This window comes from Amia ocellicauda, chromosome 2 (genome assembly GCF_036373705.1).
Source record: "Amia ocellicauda isolate fAmiCal2 chromosome 2, fAmiCal2.hap1, whole genome shotgun sequence".
NCBI classification, from domain to species: Eukaryota; Metazoa; Chordata; class Actinopteri; order Amiiformes; family Amiidae; genus Amia; species Amia ocellicauda.
Genome location: NC_089851.1, coordinates 4,993,730 through 5,019,496, shown reverse-complemented (window position 1 = coordinate 5,019,496; position 25,767 = coordinate 4,993,730). Strand labels below are relative to the sequence as shown.

At 40.8% G+C, this 25,767-nt stretch overlaps 1 protein-coding gene across 1 annotated transcript in view; it reads right to left on the bottom strand.

Moving 5' to 3' along the window:
- Positions 1-25,767, bottom strand: part of rheb (Ras homolog, mTORC1 binding) — a 44,907-nt gene that overhangs the window by 12,780 nt on the left and 6,360 nt on the right. The window contains exons 2-4 of the mRNA XM_066716556.1: positions 20,004-20,075; positions 3,673-3,740; positions 3,397-3,479 (exon numbers count right to left, since the gene is read on the bottom strand). Of these exons, the coding sequence (XP_066572653.1) occupies positions 3,397-3,479; positions 3,673-3,740; positions 20,004-20,075 (223 nt within the window). The remainder of the gene's footprint in view (positions 1-3,396; positions 3,480-3,672; positions 3,741-20,003; positions 20,076-25,767) is intronic.

Genomic DNA, 25,767 nt, shown 5'->3' with positions numbered 1-25,767 from the left:
AAAAGCTTCAACAGAAATATATAATCAAAAATAAGGCTGTATGCAAGTATTCATTCATTAATGAGTGCAATTTAAACAGTTACCCAATTAGAATCATAAAACTACAAATAAGGAAATTTCTGTGTAAAAATTATAATATTTAACTGTATAACACTCCCAAGTAGAAAACTAATATTACAATTACGGAACATCAAAGTTAGACCCGCGGTGAAAATGCGTTTATTCTTCATGTTGATAGATCATTGTTTATCACATTCTTTATTTCTTTATTCCTCTTACTCACAAGGCAGGCCGCCAGATGGACCTCATCTCCTCCAGAGGCACTTCCAACTCTCTCTGTGACCTCTCTGGACATCTCAGACCACCACTTCATCTCCTTTCCCTTCCCTCTCTCCCCTCCTCACACACTCTCTTCCGTCTACATTCTCCTCACTGAACCAAGAGATATTGGGGGGGGGGTCCTCGTCCACAACACAAACTCTCCTCACAGGTGTGCCCCACGGCTCTGTCCTGGGCCCCCTCCTCACCTCCTTCTGATCTCTCCATCTCAATTCACTTAAAATCTACCGTACTCTCCCCCTCTTCTTCTGCTGAGAATCTCCGAGTCACCCTACGACCTCCCAACCGAGGTCAACACAGCAGAGTCCCGGACCCCCTTCAGGTGATTAACTAAGACATCTGTTCAGACTGTACTCGTAATTTAGAAGCTTATTCTCCTGAGCTGTTCAGCACTCTTGTAATTTGGCTCTTTCAGTAACTCTGTATAAACTGTAAGTCGCCCTGGATAAAGGCATCTGCCAATAAGAAATTCAATACATAAATAATAATTATAATAGTAGTAGCAGTAGATAAAACAAGATTAAATCCATATATTTGTTTAATGAGTTCTGACAATAATATATAGATAATCTTTTTGTTTAGTTGTCTTTGTTATCCAGATACCTGTAAGTAATTTCCATTGTTCAAAATCCTCTTCAGATATGACGCTGCCAATCTCTTGCCTTGTAAGGCTTATCAAGTAATATACACATGTGAACGCACCAGCAACACACATTCATCAGCACAGTCAACCCTGCTGGGATAGTGGAATTAATACTGGACTTAAATACAGAACTGAAGATAAATATTCATATAGAACTAATATTCTAAATAACTTATAAGCACTTCAGTTCAATTAACTGCACTGCTGTATCTGACCAATCTGAAACAATTATATTCATGTTCACTTGGGTTGTTGTAAATATTGCCCCAAAAGGGCACTGAAGTCAAAGCAGGCGTTCTCCTGACAGAGGGTCTCGGTAATTTACTGACGGAAAGTTAAAGCGACAGCATTCAATTCTCTGTATGTTTTTAGCGGCTTAGCTTTCTTCCAAGTCTGCTTAAAACATGCACGCTCAAAATAATTAATATTAATTAATGCTTAAAATATTTGCAAAGAGGAGGATGTTTATTCTATCTTGACTGTCCAGTTGTTATAGATTCTTGAGTCAATGATCTTATCGAGTCGCCTCATAAAGGACCCATGCCAATCAGGGTCCGCAACATGGCGGATGTTCGCCTCACACACCTACAACTCTCGGTGTAAATGTGTTACAAATGTGCTGCCTGGTCCTGAATCCGCTTGTACCACAGTCTCCATGTTGCATTTGCAATAATTACGTGGAACGATTAAACTCTGTCAGGATTTAAAAAAAACACAGTCAAGTTTGCACAGAAAGCTACTTTTATACAGTAATGGCTACAATGTAATGACTGCAAGAAAAAGCTTGGGATCTACAAACGCAGGTCTCCCTGGCAGAAATCATTATGGAGCTTAATATACAAACTAATCTCATGGGAGAATCCACAAGGCTCCTATAAACATCTGAAAGTATCCTAGAAACATTGTTGTTACACTAAAGGACAACTGGAAACAAAAGCTGAAAAATGTCTAATTCACCTGCATTTATAAAAGTGAAGTGGAAATAATAGACGGCTGATACACAGAACCACATTTTCTAAAACTGTTCAAGAATATTACTGCAGTCTTTGGGTCTTCGTTAGAGGAAAAAATAACAAATCCACTCATAAACCCTACCCAATTTTGTTTCCCTCGCCCAGCTCAGACTGATTTATCCTCACATTGTTACCCAGGGTTGGTTTCATTTCCCAGACACCACAAAGGTGCCTACAAGAGTTACAGCTTCTGTCGTTTCAGCCATTCAGTTAAATGAACCACAAACCAGTCAGTGTCATCAATGTCGAGAGTCGGCAGGCCTTTAGCTTGAGGTGCCAGATCGAAATAACATACGTTTTTCAAAATAAATGTACATCAATACTAATATATAGTTTAGTATTGATATATATAGGGACTAAAGCAACACCTTTCAAGACACAGAGTTCAACAACAACCCAGGAGCTGATATGATGGTCCTTTGTGGCTTTGAGATGAGATAGAAGAAAGGCAGTTCATTAAGGATGCCTGTGGAATTCTAATTAATTCCCTCCCAGACTCTCGCAGCGCTGGTTAATGAGTCGCCTGACCTCCCTGCCAGCATCGCAGTGCCCAGGTGACAGGGGATGACCAGGCCAAGGACTGCTTCAAATGCACTGAGCTGGAGCTGCAATTTCAGAATACCGAATAGATCACAGCGGCGAGATTCTCCAGCCCAGTGCAAAATACAATAATGTCTCGACTTTTGATGTGGGCCTAGACTTCAATCTGAAAGCACTGGACTGATGAAATGCTATCCGTTTTGGTTGATTCTGAATTACGTTAAGAAATATATTAAAACTGGAACTGAGAATAACAGTACGTACAGCTCCCATGATTACAGGTAAAGTACATGTAATGACAAAATCATTTTCCTGCAAATATTGTTTTAGTCTTAAACATACATTGCATTTGTGTCTTTAGGGCTTCAATAAATCCAGCTTAAAAAGATTTGCATCGTGTATTTGCAAGGATTTCTACTGTGAGAAGACTCTGCTGCTTTCCCTGGAGGAAAATCCAATCCACAGAAGACTTCTCGGGTTCAATGAATCACAAATCTGCTCTGAAGTGGTGGGAACTTTCAGTCTCCGGGGGATGAGGTCAAAAAAAGTCCAGAATACCTACTTGTAGAATGAGTGGATGACCTTGGAGAAATTCTCCGGTTAAAATAATAATAATACAAAAAGGAAAACCTGCAATTTAAAAAGAGTTGAGCACTTTCATATTCATAAATTCAAAAACAATCTATCTGGGTTTTCCATTTCTGTCTACTATCATCTTACTCCAACACCTCAGATTAAATCAAGACATAGTTTAACACATTATTGCAGCAGAATCAAGGTGGATTTCACAGATGTCCTCTACCAGTATTGACCCGCACAATACAGCGACGACAAATAACCAGATGATTAAGGAAGGCCTACCTTTTGTTAGACGTGACTGAATACACCAGAATGTATCCGTTGATGTCTATGGAGTACGTCTGAGGAAAGATTGAATATTCATCCTGGTGGGGAAATAGAAAGATATGATAATCCTATTGAGTAAGAAAAGCCCTCTATTACACAAAACTTGAGTATGGAGATGTATTCATTGAAACACGGAGTAAAGATAAACACAATCACACATTTAAAATGACTTTGAGGACAAAGTCGCAATTGCAGAGTTTCGAACAGGACTCGCTACCGAATCGCACTCACCTGTCCAGCCGTGTCTACGAGCTGAAGGTGGTACTCCTGACCGTTTACTGTGATCATTTTTGTGAATGCTGTGGAAGAAAGAAAGAATACATACGTGATCTATGACTTAACAGGGAGAACGACGCAGCTGTTTTAAAAATAAAGAACAGTTAGGTTCAAATTAGCAGCTGAGGTATGAAATCTCCTGCATCTATAGCATCTCTGACTGAAAGCAGCACTGCGCGTTCAATGTGATGCCAACACGCAGCCTCAGGGCTACACTGTAGATTAAGACAAATACATTGTATTATGACAGGAGGATCAGATAACAGCAGAATAATACTCACCTTTAAATACATAAAACTAAAATTCAAAGGCCCTGTTAAACAATAAGAGCAGAAATGAAAGGTTGCAGTGATTATTAGCATCACTCAGCATATGAAATGTTGATAGTGTTTCATAATACAGCTGTGTGCTTTCTCAACAGTAATGCAGACCAAATCAATCAATCAGTCTTTGCTTGGTATAGCATCCTGCGCAAGGTATCCACAGAGCGTATCACACTGACACAAGAAAGACTTGATTCTGTTACAGTATCACATTAACTGAGGTCATACGATTAGCTTATGGTTTGACAAGAGTTTGAATTCGACAGAGTGGCGAATACAGGATAGACCAGCTTAGACTCTGTTCATAATACATGAGCGTTGAGAAAAAGGTTATAGTGAAATTAAATGGGTGTTAAAACTTCCAATTCTTAACATATCTGTTAAAACAATGATTCCACAGGTGGCTGAGAGCAAATTTCATACACCCCTTTAAAACTAAAAGCACCAACACACAAAACTTCCACACAAGATGGGCTTGTGAATAGAAAAAAGGCTCAATGTTTTGCCCCCCAGTCAGAAAAAGCTATTAAAAATATTTCCAAAATGTCTATCACAATCTTAATCTTAATATTTAATTGTGCTGCAAGATTTAAATCTCCCACTCTTTCATTGCACACTTGCACCAAAAACAGAAATGATGCTTTAATACTCAGATATCCACCTGCTATAGATAAACATTAGCAGCAGATTTCCTATAATTGAGTCATCCATAACCCAGGGAGCGCCTGTGCAGTACAGAAGGTTAGTTCTTGTTTTTATTAATCAATTTATGGGCGTTATTATTATTATTATTGTGTTTTATTTTATGTTAGCAGATAGAGTTTTGTTTTTTGTTTTCGGTCTCTCTTTGTATTCAGCATGAGACGAGTCCTTGAGATCACTTGACATGAAAGAAATTGCGACTATAAGATGTAGATAGATTAGACTCAACGGGAATCAACAGACGATAATAACAATCCCACACTTCTGATGTTCGTCGAGTGAGGAATCAAGGCAAAGCTTTAGCAACCTGCAAGAAAGTCACACAGGCCACCTCAAGAGCTGTACAATGGTAACACTTTCAAATAAAGACCGGGAATTATTTGCATCAGCCCAGGATACAAAAAGAGACGTGTCAGATGCTGCTCGCTGAAAACATCTGCAGACGTTCAGGATGTTCAGAGTCTCCCAACGGCTGCAGCATTTCTCACGCAAGAAACCCCTCCAGCTCCCCGATTTCTATAGTAACCACTGTGGTGGGAGAAACGCTGGTTTAATGAGGGATAGTAGGCGGAGGCATCATCTTTCTGTGCCCTTTAATGCGTCCACACTATTTTTATCTGCATTTCTAGGTTTTGTCATAGTTTGTTAGATTTCACAAACGATTGCACTCGTGCGTTTACCGGATTCTGCCCAGGCAATGCCCACGTTTGAGCAGCTGCCCCAACAGAACTGTGGTCGAATACAGGTCACATGTTCATTTCACCATTACATAGATTATATTTATTTGCAGGCGCTAACAACAAATACTGCACCAAAATACTGCGCAAAGACATCTTAGTTTCTCATGTTAAAAGTTAGTAAGTGTACCCAGTCTTTTAAATTAAGTCAGAAAACAATCTATTATTTGTAGTGGTTTTAGTAATTCTCAGGATACACCGATGAAGAAGTAACAAGTTTATTATGCAAAACATAAATACAGGTTAACCCGGAGCTCTCCTCTCACATGAAGTGAAGAAAAGAACTAGCGATGAGAGTTGGAAGAAGCCTTTTTGTATCTTGTGATGAACAATAGGTTACAATTGTTTCTGTTGGAAGTGGTCTCATTAAAATCGAGTTGTACAGGTTTTCAGTTTAGCACATGCATAATAATGCAGTCGTTGATTAAGTCTCCAAGAGATTGAAAATACAAAAGACTGGTTGGTTAGTTAAAGTGCCCTCTCAGACAGCAGTTGGCCAACTATTCATAAGATAATGGCTGTATACATGTCAAGAAACAATGAGCCTTAAGGTGGAGACAGGGTAACATGCTTTTTGTAGATTTCTGTGGCATTTGGCATTTGGTACGAAACTACAGACGAAAATGCTTTAACAAACTTAAAGTAGCCCCCAAAAAGGGGTAAATACAAACAAATGATTGCTTCATAGACAAAACTGAAACAGTTAATACTATAACAACATGAAACAATTAATAATATAGAAATAATATACAGAACATAATAAAAGTAAATTTTCCCACTACATATTAAATAAATGGTTCCTAAATCGCGTGATTGCACAGCAGATTAAATTAATGGTTTTAAGAAGACAGTCCATATATCTGCCGCTGTACTGCGGAGCTGCTGATTAAGATATGGTTTCAAAAAGGTCTTAAATTACATGGCCTATCTGTCATTATAATGAGACCATAAAGTGCAGTTTCTATGCGCTTAAAGTGTCAGCAAGGCTTTTAAAGGCAGCAAAGTGTTTCTGAATTGCTACTGGCAAAGACACACATTAGCACTGCCTTGTCCACAAGCCTCCTGCTATTTTGTACAGACGGTGCTGCACAACGCCACAGACCTGTGCTCAATTAAATGATTAATTGATCTGATTGAGTATAACATATGATTGACCACAAAATAATAATGGGCCACTGCTATCCATTCTACCATAATCAGATCAGCTTGTAACTAGATTAACTCTCCTCTTTCAGGGTCTTAAAGTCGTGTTTGCCAGCCAGCACAAAAGGATCAGAGCGCGAAGTATTGAGAATCGTGCACCTCCAATACTAACAAGAAAACGTTATCTTACTTTGCTATCATGAGAATAAGACCAATGGGAATGCAGCCCAAAATATGCAAAAGTCTTGAAAATGTTTATTTACACAGAGGGTTTGATTACACCCTAAATACAACAGCCTTTTCATTCCCTTCACGGGTTAAAGTCTCTCAAAGGTAATTAAAACCAGAGTGGACAAGTGCAAGGTATTACATGCAGGTAACAAAAATGTCCACTATAATTACACTATGGGAGGAACAGAACTAGATGAAGTAACGCATGAGAAAGACCTAGGAGTCTACGTGGACTCCTCACTTTCTCCATCCAAACAATGTGGGGAAGCAATAAAAAAGGCAAACACAATGCTAGGGTATATTGTCAAAAGTGTAGAATTGAGAACAAGGGCAGTGATGTTCAGACTGTACAATGCACTAGTTAGAGCTCATCTGGATACTGTGGACAGTTCTGGGCTCCACACTTCAAGAAAGATATCGCTGCTCTAGAGGCAGTTCAGAGGAGAGCAACCAGACTTATTCCAGGTCTGAAGGGAATGTCCTACTGAGAGACTGAGGAACTGAACCTTTTCACCCTGGAACAGAGGAGACTACGTGGGGACTTGATTCAAGTCTTCAAAATCATGAAAGCCATTGACCACATCAAACCAGAGGAGCTTTTCCAGATCAGCAGGGACACACGCACCCGGGGACACAAATGGAAATTGGGCTTCAAGGCATTCAAGACGGAAAACAGGAGACACTTCTTCACACAGAGAGGCGTCACAATCTGAACAAACTCCCCAGCGATGTGGCTGAAGAGACAATTTGGGAACATTCAAAAACAGATTGGATAGGATCCTTGATCACTTAGTTATTAATGGACACCAAACAAGCACGATGGGGCGAATGGGCTCCTCTCAATTTATACACTCTCTTATGTTCCTCTAATGTTCTTATGTTGAATCACAGTAGAGATAGACCACATCTGCACGTCTCAACTATAAAAGACCGATTCCAATTCAGACGGACATTTATCAGCCAGCAATTCTGATTACGAACAGAGTCTGCAATTGACAAAACAAACGGTTGACACCTGTGGTAGCTTACATCAGGTGTCTGTGTCCAGCACTGAGAAGACAGATGTAACAAACATACAGTTAAACAAAAAAGATCTTGCCAATTTCATTTCATAAATGCAATTTCATGGTTAAATAAACCATGATGACAAGCAAGTGAAAATGTAACTTATTAAGTTGTCAAGCTATGTGTTAAAAAATGGGGGTGGGGGGGATAAAAAAATGACAAGGATATGAGAAAATAATACAGGCGACATTTCTATCATCTTCATTGCCACATGCTGACCTAGTTTCCTAGAATCTACCAGTTGCTTAAAATATATTCTTCAGCCTCCTTCCTAATTGAAATCGAATTCATGGGTGGGCTGTAGACGCGGGTCCAAGGGAGCACCCCTTTAGTGTGGGCTGCTCCGGGTATTTCAGTGTGTAGGACACACGTTTATTATGCACATCCTTCACCACCGCGACACGACCGATTCCACCGGCTGCGGCCGCAAAGCACCACACGATCTACACCCGTGCCTCCCTAACCCCCTCGCTCAAGGAGTAAAACGCATTTCACAGAGCACTCTGACTGCACCACGGGATCATTCACTCTCACATCATGAAAAACAAATCACAGCCTCCACATTCCCTGTGAGAACCGAGCCACAATCACACACCAATCAAAATATAATTATAATTATTAAGGAGTTATGCCTTCAGTAGGAAGCTGTACGTGGTGATCTTGTACCGAATCTGACTGGCAACTGCATCCTGCTCACGCAAAAAAGACATGAAGGTTTGAGACAGATGGGTGACCGCCTTGATTTAATTACAGGAGAAAAGACAGCCACACACTGTACCCACTATAAAAACCCTAAAAAGCTTTACTATGTCTGCACTAGTCAAGTAGCAACAGATTTGTATGTTCGCTCGTATGAGAATGAGAGGGAATGACAGAAACTAGTTGCGATCATTATTAATGGATAGTTCAGCTACTAACACTTAGCTAATATTATTCAGAGATCGATGTATGGATCATACACAGATGAAGTCCATACTTTAGCTGACAGTGGTCAGATGTACATCCTGATGGAATTTCTTGCCTCAGCATCCTAGTCAGCTGGACCAGTGAGCCAATTCTGCCCGTGGAGGCCAAGCTCCTCATCAGAGCAGCGTACCGGTGCTGTAGTCTGGCAGGATAGCAGGGCATTAGTCAATCTGGGCAGAGTAATTCACCAAGCCTCGGTGCGCCGTCTTCAAATCACTCGTGTACAGCAGCAGAAATGAGTTCAATCCCCCCATTAGATTTAAATAAGTATCGAGACAAAGGCCCAAAACAAAGCTTCTACAGCAAAAAAAAACATGCAAATATCATACTGTTAATACTATAGGGAAGACTTTCTAATTCTAATTTCTGAAGACTATTATATCATGCAGGGCTCCTATGTATTAAAAAATAATCATTTGAAAATGTCAGGTAGAACCATGTCACTGAATTAAATTATATAAAATCAGATCACATTTAATTTGTGCTTTGTAGAGCAAAACATACATTTTATGAAGTGAAAATATATATGATTTTCAAGTTTTCATTGGGATCTTAAGAAAAAATACTTCAAGGGTCTGTGCATTCCTTCTAAAGAAAATACATTAAAGTCTGCAAATGAACAGGGGCTTTTTACAGGTTTTTACACCACATAGATTTCTTATGAAAGTTCTAGCAGGAATCAACAGATGAATATAGTTGTTTCAAAACGCAACCGCTTATGATTTGGACTTTATTCAACACATTCGGCAATGCTAGCGATGTCTCAAAGAAAAAAAACTTACTGTACTAAAAAGGACTGACTCACAAACTTGCAGGCTGTCACTGTGTTCAGGTCTAAGCTGCGGTATTAAACACAAACTGTAGATGGTATACCCATTTGCCACGTTTAACACACTCTGAATCTTCTGCCGTGACACAACAGCCAGATGTGTGCTTGCGAGACAATATCATGGCCGACGTACAGCTGAGATTTAGGGGCAAATGACACATTTCCCATAGGCAGAGCATCTGGAGACACTGGCCATTAAGAGATCAGAGCAAATGGAGAGGGAGAGAGTGAGAGAGGGAGAGACGCAGGGATGGCACAATCACAGGGACCCCTGAAAGAAATGGTGTTGGTGGAGAGGAGTCCTGGTCGAAGGTGCCTTATAGCCTAATTTCCTGAGTTCGTGTATCCATTCAGAGGTTAAATGTCTTATCAGTATTTGCAGCTCAGGTATTGCATGGGGCGTCATCCCCAGAGTTAACAGTAACTCAGTATTGAAGCTCACTTGACTCCCTTTGCTTAACATAAAGAGCTTCCCGACTGGGGAGAGGAATGGTCTCTGCGGTGGGATTTCTCCAGGTTGCAGCTGCTCTGGCACAGTGTGAGCTTCACCGAGCGAAGAGGACGCATCGCACGGCTCAGACACGCCGAGGTTCATTTGCAAAGGCATTCTGAGCTCCGAAATGAGTCTTTTTTTCTTGTTAGTACGTGCAAAACAATGGAACCTTTTGAGTGTTTGAAAATAGATTTCATTCTCTGTAATGAGTGACGCAGAGACGCAAGTGCTAAACTTATTTATCAGTACGAACGATTATATGAGAAAGCGTATTAGTTAACAGATTCCTGATTTAATCTAATTCTAGGGAGAATTACTTAACGGGCACAACAGCAGTGGGTGTGTGAATCTTGATTGCGTTCATTAAAAAAAAAAAAAAAATACTATAATTAAATGCAGTTAAGTTTAGACTGAGGAGAGCAACCATAGATTTAATGAGCATGTGCAGATTAATTGAATGTAATAACATAAAACATTTTGACTGTAGTCCCTTTGCATTATTGTACATGATATGAATATAACATTATGTGTTACAGATACACACACAATACACACACCATCCACGGACGATTCCAAAGATTCAGGGGTTCAGTCAACCCTTAATGAACTGGTCCGTATACTTCACAAATATTAATACTGGCAGCCATTTTATTTATTTAAACAAATTACTCTTCAGAAGGGGTGTAGAGAGTTGTTTGGTTGCTTCAAAGGGTTACAAATTATGAAATCACACTTCTAACGAGTTCCATATACTGCACACATTTAAAAACCATCTCAATCACGATACAATTAGTCACTATTCCAATCCAATTAAATACATGTTTTAGTTGTGAGGTCTGTAAGATAATAGTGCATAATAAGCCGGTGTCCCTGACTAATGCCATGAAGCTCCTATCGATCCCTCTGTAAAGTGCTGGGATATAGAAAGCTCTACTGGAGTCTAACGGCTAATCAATAGAGTGCACTGGCCTCATATTACTGCGAGTCCCGCAAGTGCTGGTTCTAGCCCAAGAGTCTCTGAGAGGATGCAGCGATTCACAAATGGGCTTTTAGAGGCTCCTACCCTTGATAGTGCCTGACTGCCTTCTGTACACACAGCAGAAAGGAAATTATCGCCTACTGTAAAACAAATTAACAGGAGAAGAGCCGACGGCCAGAACAAATATCACTTTGGCTGCACTACTGGAGTCCGACTGTAACAGAGCCGTCCTCTGACCTCTGCGCTGCGTTGTGTCGAGAGAGGATGCTTTTAAAAAACGCCTCTGAAACCAAGAGATTCTGGATTGAATTTCTCAATTACAGTCTGTAAATGATGGAGGTTTCAGAGCACTGTGCAGAAAAAGCCGATGTGAACAGCCGTCTTCACCTGTAACTATTTTTCTTCACAGCTTTAAAAATGTTTGATAGCAGAATTACAGCAGTCAAACTTACTTAAATTCAGTCTAGTGAGTGGGCTATAAAAATAACAATAGCAGGGCATGGAAAGGATTGTGCTTCAACAATATTTCTATTAAAGTGTGGAGAGAGTATTTAAGATTTCATTCACTCATCTAACTAAAATGGAAGTAGCACGAGGTGTTGTCTGTGTGTTGAAAATGTGAAAGTGCCTCATATTTAACGACAACATCCACACTCACAGTTCTATGATTCTAATAAGCCACTGTCTGCATACATTGCGTTCATGTATTACACAAATGCATGTATAATTGAAATATATTACAATGGTCAATGTATGTCTTTCCTTTCATTTTCACTTGCTGATTGACACGAACACACTGCGCTTCTAAGAACTGAACGTGGAAAACGGATCGCTTCTTGTCAGACTACGATCTGCAGAGATCATGTCACACGAAGAGGAGACGCAGATACCAGTGATCAGCAGGTGAGCAGAAAACAATCTCAGGGTTCAAGGGTGTATCATAGAGTACAGTTGTGTGTGGGAGGGATGGTGTTTGAAAATTCGATGTATTGTCTTTGCATCGCTGACAAAGGTTAAAATTAAATAAATGCTCTGACTCAAGTCCAACTCAAAGAGAACAATAAAATAACAATATAAACTTACTATAAAATCTATGAAAAACTAAATTCAGAATGAACACCTAAATAAAAGGGCCTAAAGATAAGGCTTTCTCACACAAGCCAATGATTTAAAGCCTCTTATTCTTCAATACTTTCAGATAAATGCTGACAAAGTATATTATAATATTAATAATTATAATCACCAGCACAAAAAACGGGTATTTGCGCTGTGCAGAAAACATGGGAAGCTGCTATACTGAGTCACGCTGCTCTTTTGCTTATTCATTCCATCATCAAACGATCATTTCCTGATCTCATATTCCTGATCTATTCTTTTGGATGGCTGCGGTGCCACATTGAGGCGATGGTGTAAATTGTTTCACTCCCTCACGGTGACTGTGAAAATGGAGTTGCAAGCTGTGCGTTGATGCCACTCGTCTTAGTCCCTTTGCCAAAGTGGCCGAACGGGAAATATTAGGTAGATTTCAATTCCCAGGTATCCATATTTCTACACCTACGTGCCAGAGATCTCTGAAGGACTGCTGGCAGAGAGAGAGAGTTCAGAAATCAATACCGCAAATGAGATGCCGAGGCTGCAGCCAAACCTACCCGTCGCCTGCGTGCTTGTCATAGTAGCAATTCAATCTGTTGAGAAATTAATTTCACCGCAAATACATCACCATACAACTGAAAATTAATTGACATTCGTGGCTTCTGCAGCCCCCGCCTCGCCCCCAGCTCTCTCAGCTCCGGCGAGCATGCCTCAATTTCGGCACAGGTGTCAGCTGGCATCCTGACCTGGGATCGCGGCACCGGAGGAGGCGCGTGGCTCTCCAGGCGGAAGATGCTTCTAGATGGGAAAATAAGGAGACCCAGATGTGTCAGTCCATTCCACACGCAGTCTCCCCCGAGCCACGGATAGACCTCTGCTCTGCTCTGGCTGTTAGAAATCCACAGGACAGGAAACGTGCAAAAGAGAAACTGATATTTGAATGTCAATACAGAATGTGTGCCAAGGCTTCAAAAAAGAGAGATATTTAGGGTGTTTAAGTGAATACATTGCTAAGGACCACTGTTATCGTCTCTTTACAGTGTCAGTCCGCTGGTTCCACTAAAGATTGCGGAATAACTAGAACACAGAAAAGGTTACCCGGCCCTGTCAGTTCAGGTTAGCGATGCCGAGTTTTCAATGTACTCCGCTGAGACACTGCAGCTATTTATAGCCACTGAAGGCTGCAGGATGGAGGGGAGCTGGGCTGTGCAGGAGCCAAGCTGCCACTAACGTATACAGAATGAGATCTATAGAATACATATACACGAGGAGAACGCTCTGGGTTTCAGTCTAATAAATGGAGACAGAAAGTGCCCATCATCATCAATTCTGCAGAATAATAATACAAAATAAATAAATCATATGATAGTGTATGCTGAGCCTCAAATCAGCCCTGCCTAGTAAAAGTGAAAAATGTATAATATTTATTTAATTTATATGGATGAGGAGATTCAGTATCTCATCAGTCATCTATAACTGTACAGTGAAATCTGTTTCGAATTGTACAATAGATTACAGCTCAGGGCAATTTTCCTTAGGCTCACACTGGTTTTTGGGTAATGTACAGTATCCTGTATCCCCCACCCCACAGTCTGACTTCATCATCAGCTCATGGTCATGTGACTGTTCAGTAAATAGGGATGAGTTGCCTGCCTGCCACAGCAATGACTGGTGGGGAGATTTGTTGCAATACATTCTGGTGCCGACTGTCAGAGGTATTAGTGTCAATCAATGAAACAGCATGGGGGGAGAGAGAGAGAGAGAGAGAGAGAGAGAGACAGACAGACAGACGGCAAGAGTGAGACAGCGAGAGACAGCGAGAGAGACAGAGAGAGACAGCCATTTCTTAAATCCTAATTGATTTAGTTTTTCAGAGAGACTTAAACGAACACCAGTCAACGGCAGCAGGGCAGGCAACACATACTGCGCCGATCAGAAACAAGGCAGCCGCAGGTCACTACAGCAACAGCCGCCTACACAGAGTCTGCCACCCGCTGCAGCTCTCTCAGCCACTCATTAAACTGGCCAATATACGTACACTGTCCTACCTGACCTCGTTACCCACACCCTCCCGCTCCCTCGCTGTCTGTGGCTGTGTCTGCCTGCTTCTCTGCACACTTCACTTTCTTACTCTAGGGGTCCGGGTGGCCAAACCCCAAGAACTGGACCCAAGCACAACAACCTGTCAGCCGGGTCTCCAAGGGCACATCTCTTAAATATAGCAACATATTTTCCTATTTGACTGAAGTGTTACAAAGTAGCAATTAAAAAAATACAATGAATATTTCTTGACTGTTTTTCCAACAGAGAAAGGATGTAGGGCAGCATTAGTGTTCCTGCATCATCTCATAAAGATATCAGCACTGATATACATTTATACATTGTTCTTGCTTTGATAGTTATTTAACATTTGCTCAGATAAAATTAAGACTTCAAACCCAATACTGCATGGTAGGTGTCTACTGGGTAGCGTTTAATCCACGCCTGATTGTTGTTGTGAAAGTAAGTTTTTTTTTTTTTCCAAAAGGCTTCTCAAACAGGAGAGTACCTCGGGGAATACATGGCTGAGGAGTACAAGGAGATGCTAATTTGCTTCCTTTGCACATTTAATTCATTCCACACTCTTTCTTTCTGGTATTCATTCACTTTTTAAAACGGATTATCGCTGGAACAAGCAGCTGACCTCTATATTTCTCGGAGAACGTGAACTCTAGGCTTAAAACAATTCCAATTTGAAAACATCTGGGGTAAAATGCGTCATTTGTAACAAAGTAATACAGTGAGATTACCGTGTAGTGGCGTGAATCGGGGTGTGTTGGCATGTTATTAAGACATGCAAGATCTCGATTTGAATATATCCTCAGAGCAGAAGAATACACGAGACTGGAGTAGCAATGAGCAGCACCGTTTGCCCCCTTGACGGCAAACAGGATTTATTTATTTGTCTGAAGTTCACAAATTCCTCTTGCATGAATCGTATACAGAATATCAAGCAAAAAATACTCAATGAGTGGGGAAAAAATATAATACACCGATCAGATGGGTCACGGAACCAACCCGTCAAGTTCAAAAGTGGTTCAGACGGTAAGCGATTGAATTGATGAACTGGCAGACCAGCTCGTTTTAAAAGCAGATCGATCGTGAGCTTCCACAAGGCCTCTGTCCACAGACATCAGACCTATAAATAGAGGACAGGGCTGGAAAAAGCATGTTGAAAATAGTCAACAAGCGTTTGAAATGTCTCAGATAATACTGGTCGTAATTCTGACCGCATAAAGACCATTTATTCATGCAAAAGGCATATCCTACACAGAATGTGAAAGAGCTTAATTAGTATGTGTAATACTATTGGACAGGCGTTTTCTACTAGACACTTGTTTTAACCATTCAATATACAGCTCTGGAAAAACTTAAGTTCAGAAATCAATGTTAAGTGGTCTCTTAATTTTTTTCCAGAGCTGTGTATATTTTGCTACCAGAATTACTCAGAACAATTATTTTCACAAACAATACTGGTGAAAGCATAATTAGTTTAAGCCTGACAGGGGCATAACTCACATCTAATATAATTAACCTCGGCTGTTCAATTAATCTAAAAGGTATTCAGACTGCGAGGCAGACGGCTGCTGACAGAGAGGCTCACAGGACCGGTGGGCATAAAATCCACTTTTTCCAGCCTCTGCGACGACAGGACCGAGCACTAAAAGCCGCCAGCGCTGTGCTCCAATCTCCGAAGAATTAATCAGGAGATTCCAGAAATACACCTGGCCGAATTCCCACATTTCCACAGAGCAGAAGGCCAGGGACGTGTCAGGAGCGTCGCAGCTGGAGAGGAGGGTTTCCTTTTACGCAGTACGAGAGGATCACAGCGGAGCGACTCCCCAACGCGGTCACGGCTTCCTCTCCTGCAGTCGTTCTCGGATTTTAACACACAAACCACCTCCGAATCCCACTTGCCTTTTTTTTTTTTTAAAGATTCAAACATAAAAGTCCAAATGGTGGTGTAAGTACATTAAAGCAAGGCGTGTCTGATACATTACATGAGGGGCCCATGAAGAGAAATACAAGAATAAATGCGGACACGTATTCTTCTGTTGCCAGAATAGCACCCACGTATTTTACATCCTAAATAAGAGTTTTATTTTACGGTTGCCTAAAGCTCAGGTTGCATTTCCTTCATCTAGCCTCTTCAGAGTCTAAAAAGACTTCATGGGAGCCAAAGTGTCACTGAGTTTAGCTTTTTGTGGCCAATCTTAACCGAACTTCCTTGCCAAGAACTATGTAGGAATGCAATGCCGTTCCCCATCCACAACTAAATTAACAAAAAAACTATCCTCTAATGCACTCAAAAAAACTGAAAAACGAAGGTCAATAAGAACATAAGAACATAAGAAAGTTTACAAACGAGAGGGGGCCATTCAACCCATCGTGCTTGTTTGGTGTTCATTAATATCTAAGTGATCCAAGGAGCCTATCCAGACTATTTTTAAATGTTCCCAAACTTTCAGCTTCAACCACATTGCTGGGGAGTTTGTTCAGATTGTGACGCCTCTCTGTGTGAAGAAGTGTCTCCTGTTTTCTGTCTTGAATGCCTTGAAGCCCAATTTCCATTTGTGTCCCCGGGTGCGAGTGTCCCTGCTGATCTGGAAAAGCTCCTCTGGTTTGATGTGGTCGATGCCTTTCATGATTTTGAAGACTTGAATCAAGTCCCCATGTAGTCTCCTCTGTTCCAGGGTGAAAAGGTTCAGTTCCTCAGTCTCTCAGTAGGACATTCCCTTCAGACCTGGAATAAGTCTGGTTGCTCTCCTCTGAACTGCCTCTAGAGCAACGATATCGTTCTTGAAGTGTGGAGCCCAGAACTGTACACAGTATCCAGATGAGCTCTAACTAGTGCATTGTACAGTCTGAACATCACTGCCCTTGTTCTCAATTCTACACTTTTGACAATATACCCTAGCATTGTGTTTGCCTTTTTTATTGCTTCCCCACATTGTTTGGATGGAGAAAGTGAGGAGTCCACATAGACTCCTAGGTCTTTCTCATGCGTTACTTCATCTAGTTCTATTCCTCCCATAGTGTAATTATAGTGGACATTTGTTACCTGCATGTATTACCTTGCACTTGTCCACATTGAATTTCATCTGCCAGGTGTCGTCCCACAACTGAATATTATCTAAGTCCCTCTGAATAGCCTGTGCTGCCGAGATTGTATCTGCTGAGCCACCTATTTTAGTATCATCTGCAGATTTGACAAGTTTGCTAACTATCCCAGAGTCCAGATCATTAATATAGATTAGAAAAAGCACAGGCCCTAGTACTGATCCCTGTGGAACTCCACTAACAACCTCACTCCAGTTAGAAGCAACTCCTCTAATCAACACCCTCTGCCTCCTATACATCAACCAGTTCATAATCCATCTACTTACATTACCCTGAATACCTACAGCTTCCAATTTGAGGATCAGTCTTTGGTGTGGAACCTTATCAAAAGCTTTTTGAAAATCTAAGTATATCATATCATATGCTTTCACGTGATCTACGTGATCAATAAGATTCACTAGAACACGAGGCAGACAGTCCACATAGGCCTGGTTCCCTAAACACTGGTCTAACAGAAAAAAAAACACAGCAGCTTTGGAAAGATGAAACGCTAATAACCTTTGAGCTTTAACTGAATTATACGATGTGTACTAAAACAATATTCAGCTAAATATGAAAAATAATGTGCAGGAATAAACAAATAAATCAATCCTTCAGTGGTGCTTGTCCCACCAGACCGATCTCTGTGCTGCGGGTTGGTCGAATGCCAACGTGACACAGACTGGCTTTGTCCACTCCGCAGCGCGATCTGTGGCGGGTGTGATGTCGTCCTCCAACGGCGCACACAGATGCCCTGCGTGGGTCCGGAGCGAGCGACAGCGTGCAGCGCTTTCCCGTCCCCTCCAAGAGGAATGCGCTCGCCACAAAACACTTGTTTGTCTGCAAAGCCTCTGATCTGCATCTCCACGGCATTTCCTACACAAATTCCTACGGGCCTATTCAGCGCTCAGACCACGACGGGGCCGAGTAGCGCTTCGGCAGTTCATTGGCTGGAATGGGGCTTTTAAGGGGAAAAAAGGTGATGAAAGTCTGTGACTGACCTAATAGACTGTATAGCATTGTCAGAGCTTGGATGTATAACAGCGTATGATCTTAATTCTACTGGGTAAAATAAACTCGTCTGGTTCACAGACCTTGATTAGCACCAGTCTAGTACTACTCTACTTAAAATAACCACGGCTAGTGCTAATGTGGGTCTGTGAAATCAGCCCTGTGTGTTTAAAATCTATTTTCACAATACAATATTGCAGAGGTCAGTGATCAACCATTTTCTATTTTGTAGAGCAGGCTGGGAGACATAAATTAGACACAAGGCTATTTTTATCATAATACAAACAGCGTCATTATTGTCTTGCATATCAAGTGCTAAAAACATTAGTTCTGTCCGAGTGACACACACCAGAGCGATTACAAAACCTTCAGTGCAGTGGAACATGGCTGTAATACAGATGAAGGCGTTTAGCAAAGACTACGGCATTGTAGCAAAGTCGATTTTTAATGCGCCTCGGGCCGGGCTGAGCTATTTATGGGATCCTTATGTACTCTGTTCCTGATGCTGTTACTCCAATGTCTTCTTTCATGTATTTCAAACAGAGGGCCTGTTGCCTGAAGGAGATAAAGCTGAAACTCTATGGTACCGACACCACTGCCAAACCACACCATAATAAACATCAATGGTTATACAAATCGATTGAATGAAAGCACAATAATCATTAAAGAAACATTCATTTCCTTATGTAGTTTCCCCAAGCAAGAATCACCTACATACACATTTCCTTGATGGGAAGGTCAATTAATTTCCTTGACTGCTGCTGCTCGAGTCTATTTAATTCGGACGCATTTCAGAAGATTGTGGTAGATATAATATAATGAAAGCAAATGCGGTATCCACCTTTCTCTTTGCGTAGACACAGACCTCGAAAGCATAGTATCCAGCTCATTACTGCCTCATCCTCTACTCACACCCAAGTCCCATTCCCTGACACCACTTACGGTTCACAAATTGGACGGCAGCATCGAAAGGCGACGCCTACATTGTAACCTCGAGTGAGCGCCTGTCAACCCAAGCCATCTGTCATATCGCCGAGGTCGGAAAAGGGAAGGTGGCGGGTTTAGTCTTTCAAAATCTTTCCCAGCCCATTAACTTCCCCGTAGCAGACACCTCTCTCTGCTTGTACAATTGACTCTAAAGCTTCAATAATCCCCACAAAGTCTGGGATGTCAGAGGCAGTGGCTTGGGGAGAGACTTGTTGATATCCACCGATCTCCTGCGGCTTCATACGAGCAGACCGCAAAAGGAAGTCGTTCGTGTGAGAGTCTGGAGTGGCAAACAGTCCGATTTTGTTTTTAAATAACTCACAATCCCTCAACACATTTGCTCCGTTTATCATCAGGTCTCCAGGAGTTTCGTAGAGAAATGCAATGCCGTTTCACAGCGCAACCTCCTTACTCTTACACTGACTCTTGAGAAACCCTCACAGATGTTTTCACAAGAGAAGTCCTTAAAGAGGATGAGAATAATGATATACTGCACTAGATCTTTATAATATAATATTGTCAGTATAGCAAAAAATAGTCAACAACATCATTATAAAAATCGTAGAAAACATAAAACACACACACTTACTGTTTTCGATGGTGGGATCATAAGAATCGACAAACTGTCCTTCCACAAACTGAATTGTTAAAGAGGATTTTCCTGCAAAAGAAAGAAATACACATTGAAGAACACCAACCCCAGGATCAGTCGATGGTAAAACTGAATTCTAACAGAAACCATTACAACAAATGCATTTCAATAACCTTTGTATAATTAAATGAAAGCATATTAAATACAAACTTTCCAGGACATAACAGTAATAATTTCAGTTTAGGATTTGGTTTAAAACTTCCTTATCCACGGAGAAATCTGCCGAATGGTCTGGGTACAATGTGCAGTATTATACAGCAGCACAGTTCTACTAAATTACGTTTTTCTTACTGGTATATCTGAAGTTCCTCGAGTGCATAAAATACAAATCTAAAGCATTCACAGCTCTTAATCTGAAACAGTGTTCTTCTGCAATTAGTTTAATAAATGTTAATTAAACTATACTTATTTATTTTCAGTTAAATCTTTTCAGACATCATTGCTCACGGCTTATATAACCGTAGTGATGGCGCTTGATTGGGCCGAGTAAAGACAGTGGGGGTGTGAGCTGCCATAGAAATGCAAACATCATTGTGAATGTGTGTACACGTGTGCACGTGTAATGTGCGTTTTTGCCGGTATAACACACGTAGAGGGCGTGGGGGGCTTGGGACAGGCGGCACGATTCTCACCCCACCCTGGTACAGTAGGGTCTTTCCCGTTTGTTGCCAGAACAATCACTAGTCTACAGAAAATGCGGTTCGTCGTCTCAGCTCAAAGCCCAGAGGAAGCGGCTGAAGTATTATATATAGAGAGCTGTATATGAGGGGAACATGCCTGGGAATATTTCTGCTGGCACAGCAAGATGCAGCGACAACAACAGATTGTGTGATGGTGTGGGGGTTTGATTCTGTGGCTCTTCAGAATACATGACCATTTTTTATTAAAACAACAACAGGACCAATGCTTAAAAAAAATAACTGGTTTGTCAAGCTAGAAAAGGACAATTAAGGTACAACACGGACGATTCAGATATTCATGCTCTTCCTTCTGACTTCAGATGCCCAGTGTTACAGTGACTACATCAGCTAAAATGGAGGCGCCAACTGGTAAACTTAATTAATAGACAATACAAACTGGAAGAACTGGGAATTTAATTAAATGCTTTCATGCCCCACGGCCACGTCCTCATGGCCGGGCTGCTGTTCCCTCAGCCAAGCGGATTAAGCCCAAATAACTCAATTTCTTAAATCACGGCTTCTCACACCTACTTTGATAGGGGGTTGTCTGAACTACTGAAATATAATCTTAATGAAAACCACAAGGACAATCTCAACATGTGGAAGGCGGTGTGATTATTAATAAAGAGATTTCGGAAACTGAAACTATTTGATATACAGAGCCGAGGAGGCACTAATGGGAATTAGCATCAGCTGGAGTTCACACAACATGTAGAAACCTGAACGCTAGGAGGAAAGGCACGTAAAATAAATAAGACAAACTTTGATGAGTTAAAAACACATTTTATTCTGGCATTTCAAGATATTGCACTTTTCTAACTTCATCATTACCACCATATCTGCATGGTTCAACTACAAAGGATCAGCGAGGAGTCCCATCTAAAGCCCGCTACAGCTACATCAAATGAATATCTAGGAATTATACCAGCACAGGCAGGCAGTATCCATCGCACTTCAAAAACAACACAAGAGAGAGGTTAAAATGCGACACTGCACTCATTATTATGCCGAAGCAAGACGGCCAGGGCTCGTTATTTTTCCCTCAGGGAGGAAATGAAACGTGGAGACAACAAACCAGACAGGCCCGGGTGCTACAGTGAAATCACACTTTTGCAGCAGACCGTTCCTTCACAAATTCACAAGAACGATGACAAACTCTCACATGGCCATCACGATCCCACTGGAGAACAGGGCCGGATCCGACACAGAGGAGCACTAAACTGATCTGCACATCAAACCATGGGCGAACAAAGGGAAGTCCCTGCTTGGGGACTCAGGCACATGCTCTGGCGGCTTGGAGTGCGCGCCGCTCCATGCTCGGCTTGTTCATAGTCCTGCTACGACACAGTGCTGTGAGCAGTGCGTAATAGCACTTAACTGTAATGCAGATTTATCACCAAAACCAGCTCCCGAATTGAATGGATCTCCCCCATCTCGTCCGAAGGCATCAGTGATGTAGCAGGCAGGAACCCTGGTGTAACACTGTTCTAGTCTATAAATGCTGCCGTGCACTAACACAAAGGTCAAGGACAGATTTCCAGACAACGAAACCTGTTTCAGGATGACGCAGCTAGAGAACTGAATGCGTTTTATTGTTTGTGCTCTTAAAAATGACATTGTTGTTCATCGGAATCTCAGGATCACCAGAATTCCAAGAGAAGAGAAATATTCAGGTAAACCACATATTGTCTTCTAATAACCTATCCCATACTTATATATATTTCATTAATGCAGTTTTGCCCAATCAATGTGAAACATTTATCTAGAAAATGTACAGAGAAGAGTGATAAGTGTGAAAATACTGTAGCCTACATGTGAGATAAAACTCATCTTTTTAGCCAGGGACAAAGAATACTTTAGCCCGCAAAACATATATTAATACATTACAGAACTTTGTCTGATGCTATATACAATCCTGACGTCAATGGATATGATCTAAAATTCATAAAGCAGTCAGGGAAGCAGATATTTCATATAAAATAGGGGAATCAGGGGCAGGCGAACTCAGCATAATCACAGTTAAATGTTTTGCAGCTGAAAACGGGGAACAAATGGATTCAGCCGTCATTCCTCCTCCTCACATTTCTTACATTTTCACCAGAATAACGGGAACAATGGCTTATTGTCACTGGGCCGCTGGACAAACACTCAGCTTCGATGGAAGAAAAGAAAATTCCACAGGGATTTTATAAACTTCATTTTGATTTAAATACCTGTAATAACTGCTACATGACACTGAGCAATTTGCAGATCAGCCTAAATCATTGTGACATTTATTACCAAATGTATAATTAACAAATCAATAATAATATATAAATCATACATACATTTAAATGTTGATACATATGTAATATATTAACAATTAAATAAAAATACAACTGATGCATTTCCACATAGCTAATTTAAATCAAGAAAATTACAGACAGATGTTTCAGAGTATTAATCTGAACTGATGACAGGTTTTTGTAAAATGTGGACTAGCCTACATATTTGTGCATCTGAGAAACCAATTAACCTATTTTTATTCATATCCAAAGCACGGATCTCTTGTCACTTCTTAACCATCATCGAAATACCCTCTCTCGTTCCTTCCTGCACTCACGGCTCAATTCAGCACTGCACATGACAAGAGCCCCTGATGAAGAGGGCCTTAATCTCTCCCGACTCCCTGCCATCGGCTCTCCTGTGTGTGTGGAAGTCCCCTGCCATCACCACACACTCCCAACTGGCTCCGTCAAAGCAGACATCCCCAGCACCACAACTGCCTCGGCAGCCAATCAGGGACCGCAGAGCTTCCCCGGCCAATCGGAGGCCAGTACCGAGGGCGTGGGCCTGTGATGTCATTAACTCAGGTGAGGGATGTACCTTCTGAAGGATATAATACATCAAAATACAACCGGTCATATTGATAAACCACAATGAATACCTCTTTCCAAACAGGAGATGCTAACCATGTGCCGTTCAAATACACAGTTATTATATTACAGATTCCACCAGTAACTTTACAATACAATATTCCTCAAACTTGTCAAGGTTATGAACAAAAGGTACTACACTGTCGGTCGAATAAACCTTCCTGTACTGAACTGACTTTTTATTTCAGCACTATGTGACTTCCAGGGATAACAGAGAGCTTAGGATCCTCTAATGACCCTGGAAATGCAACCTGAGGAATTCAGTGTTTTTAATTCGACTCCCAATGTAAGGCACGGTTTTAGCTTTGAAAACAGGGATCAATCTGTGTAAATAATTTAAAGTGATAAAACACTACAACAGCCTCAGACATCTCTGCTGTTTTTATCTGTCTTGACAGGGAAATAGCAGGGATTCCGAACTGAAGTCAATTTCATTCATTTTAGCCTTTGAATAATTAATTCTATTATTTAGACTTCCATTTAAACTTCATATTTACATAATTCCGAGGCGAATGTTGCCAAACTCTTATGGGCATGTTAATCCAACGTAATCACATGCTAAATTATTCGGAATCACCCTAAAATACAAACTGCACGTTTTGTGAGCTCAGCAAAATACACCCAGGGCTCACAAAATGTCGTTTAAAAAGTGAAAGAAGCAGACAATCGTCCCACAAAAGAGTCCGCCTTCGTTTACAATGGTTACTTCTCCTTGTAACAGTATGCTGCTGTGCTGTATAATATTTATTATATAATAATACAGCTGCCTTTCAAGTTTAAGGGTCAATTATGTGGAACAGCCAACTGTCGAAATCCGGCCTATTACCTCCCATTTTATCTGGCGAGGGCCTTTGTCAATTCCTCCCTTAATGAGATGTTTCAAAGAGAGACTGAATTATAGACTATTTGACCTAACAGTCTTCAGAGTCTCACTCTGTATATATCCACAACCGCCTGCATTTTCCCCCCATTCGTATTCTGTATTCATTATCAGAGTTAGGGCTGGCGATATGACTTAAAAATAATGTCTCGATATTTTTAGAAGTTTGGGCGATACACGATATATATATATATATATATATATATATATATATATATATATATATATCTATATATATATATTTTTTTTATCCAATCAAGCCACAAAATAAGACCAAAGACATTCAAAGTACACGTATTTTGTTAATCCTTCAATAAGCAAAACTAACAAATACTACATTCAGGCTGTCATGGTAAAAATATGCAGAATGCAACACATTACAGGGCAAGTGTTGTGTGATTACTATTGCGTGTGTTATGTTGTCATAGGATATATATATACACACATATATACACATACATACATATATATACACATAAGTTTAAAAATAGCTGGCGTCACAATAGTTTTAATAAATCTTAAATGCGGGGTGCCTTATCCCAGGGATTTTATATAGAACAATTATCCGTATTATATTACGATGGTACAGCAACTCTCGTCTAAAAACAGTCCATATTCACCGATGTCTCATAAATTATTTATTAGAGGAAAAAGTGAACATCATAATGCCTACGCGTTTCGACTTCTCTTCCTCAGAGCACATGGACACACAGCATGATTTACTGTCACACGACACCAGTCACACCAGTAATGTGATCACGCTGCACATGCGCAGTAAAGGTGCAGATTCAGGCAGATTGAGCACAGCCGGGTCTATAGCGTTGCATTAACATCTGCTGGACAGACATTTCTCCTGTGACTGTCGCGTCTCGATTCTACTTACAAGTACAGCACGATGTTAATACAAAATAGTTATAATAGTATTATTATTATTATTATTATTAATAATAATAATAATACAACTGTTGAAAATGATACTTTCTGCATGTGTTTGCATTGCTTTCCAATTTATTAAAATGCAAACAAACATTATTATTATTATTTTTATACAAATTATACAATTTATATCTAAATTAGCGGGGGTGGGGGTGCTTGCAGATCGAGTTCAGCCCGGCGACGAGGTGTGCGCTTGCGCATTAAAGTATCTCTTGGTTGTGTGTTATTGTGTGTCGGGTCTCTCTCATGTCTCTGTGTTTCTGATGCCCATTTCTTGCCGCATCCGACAC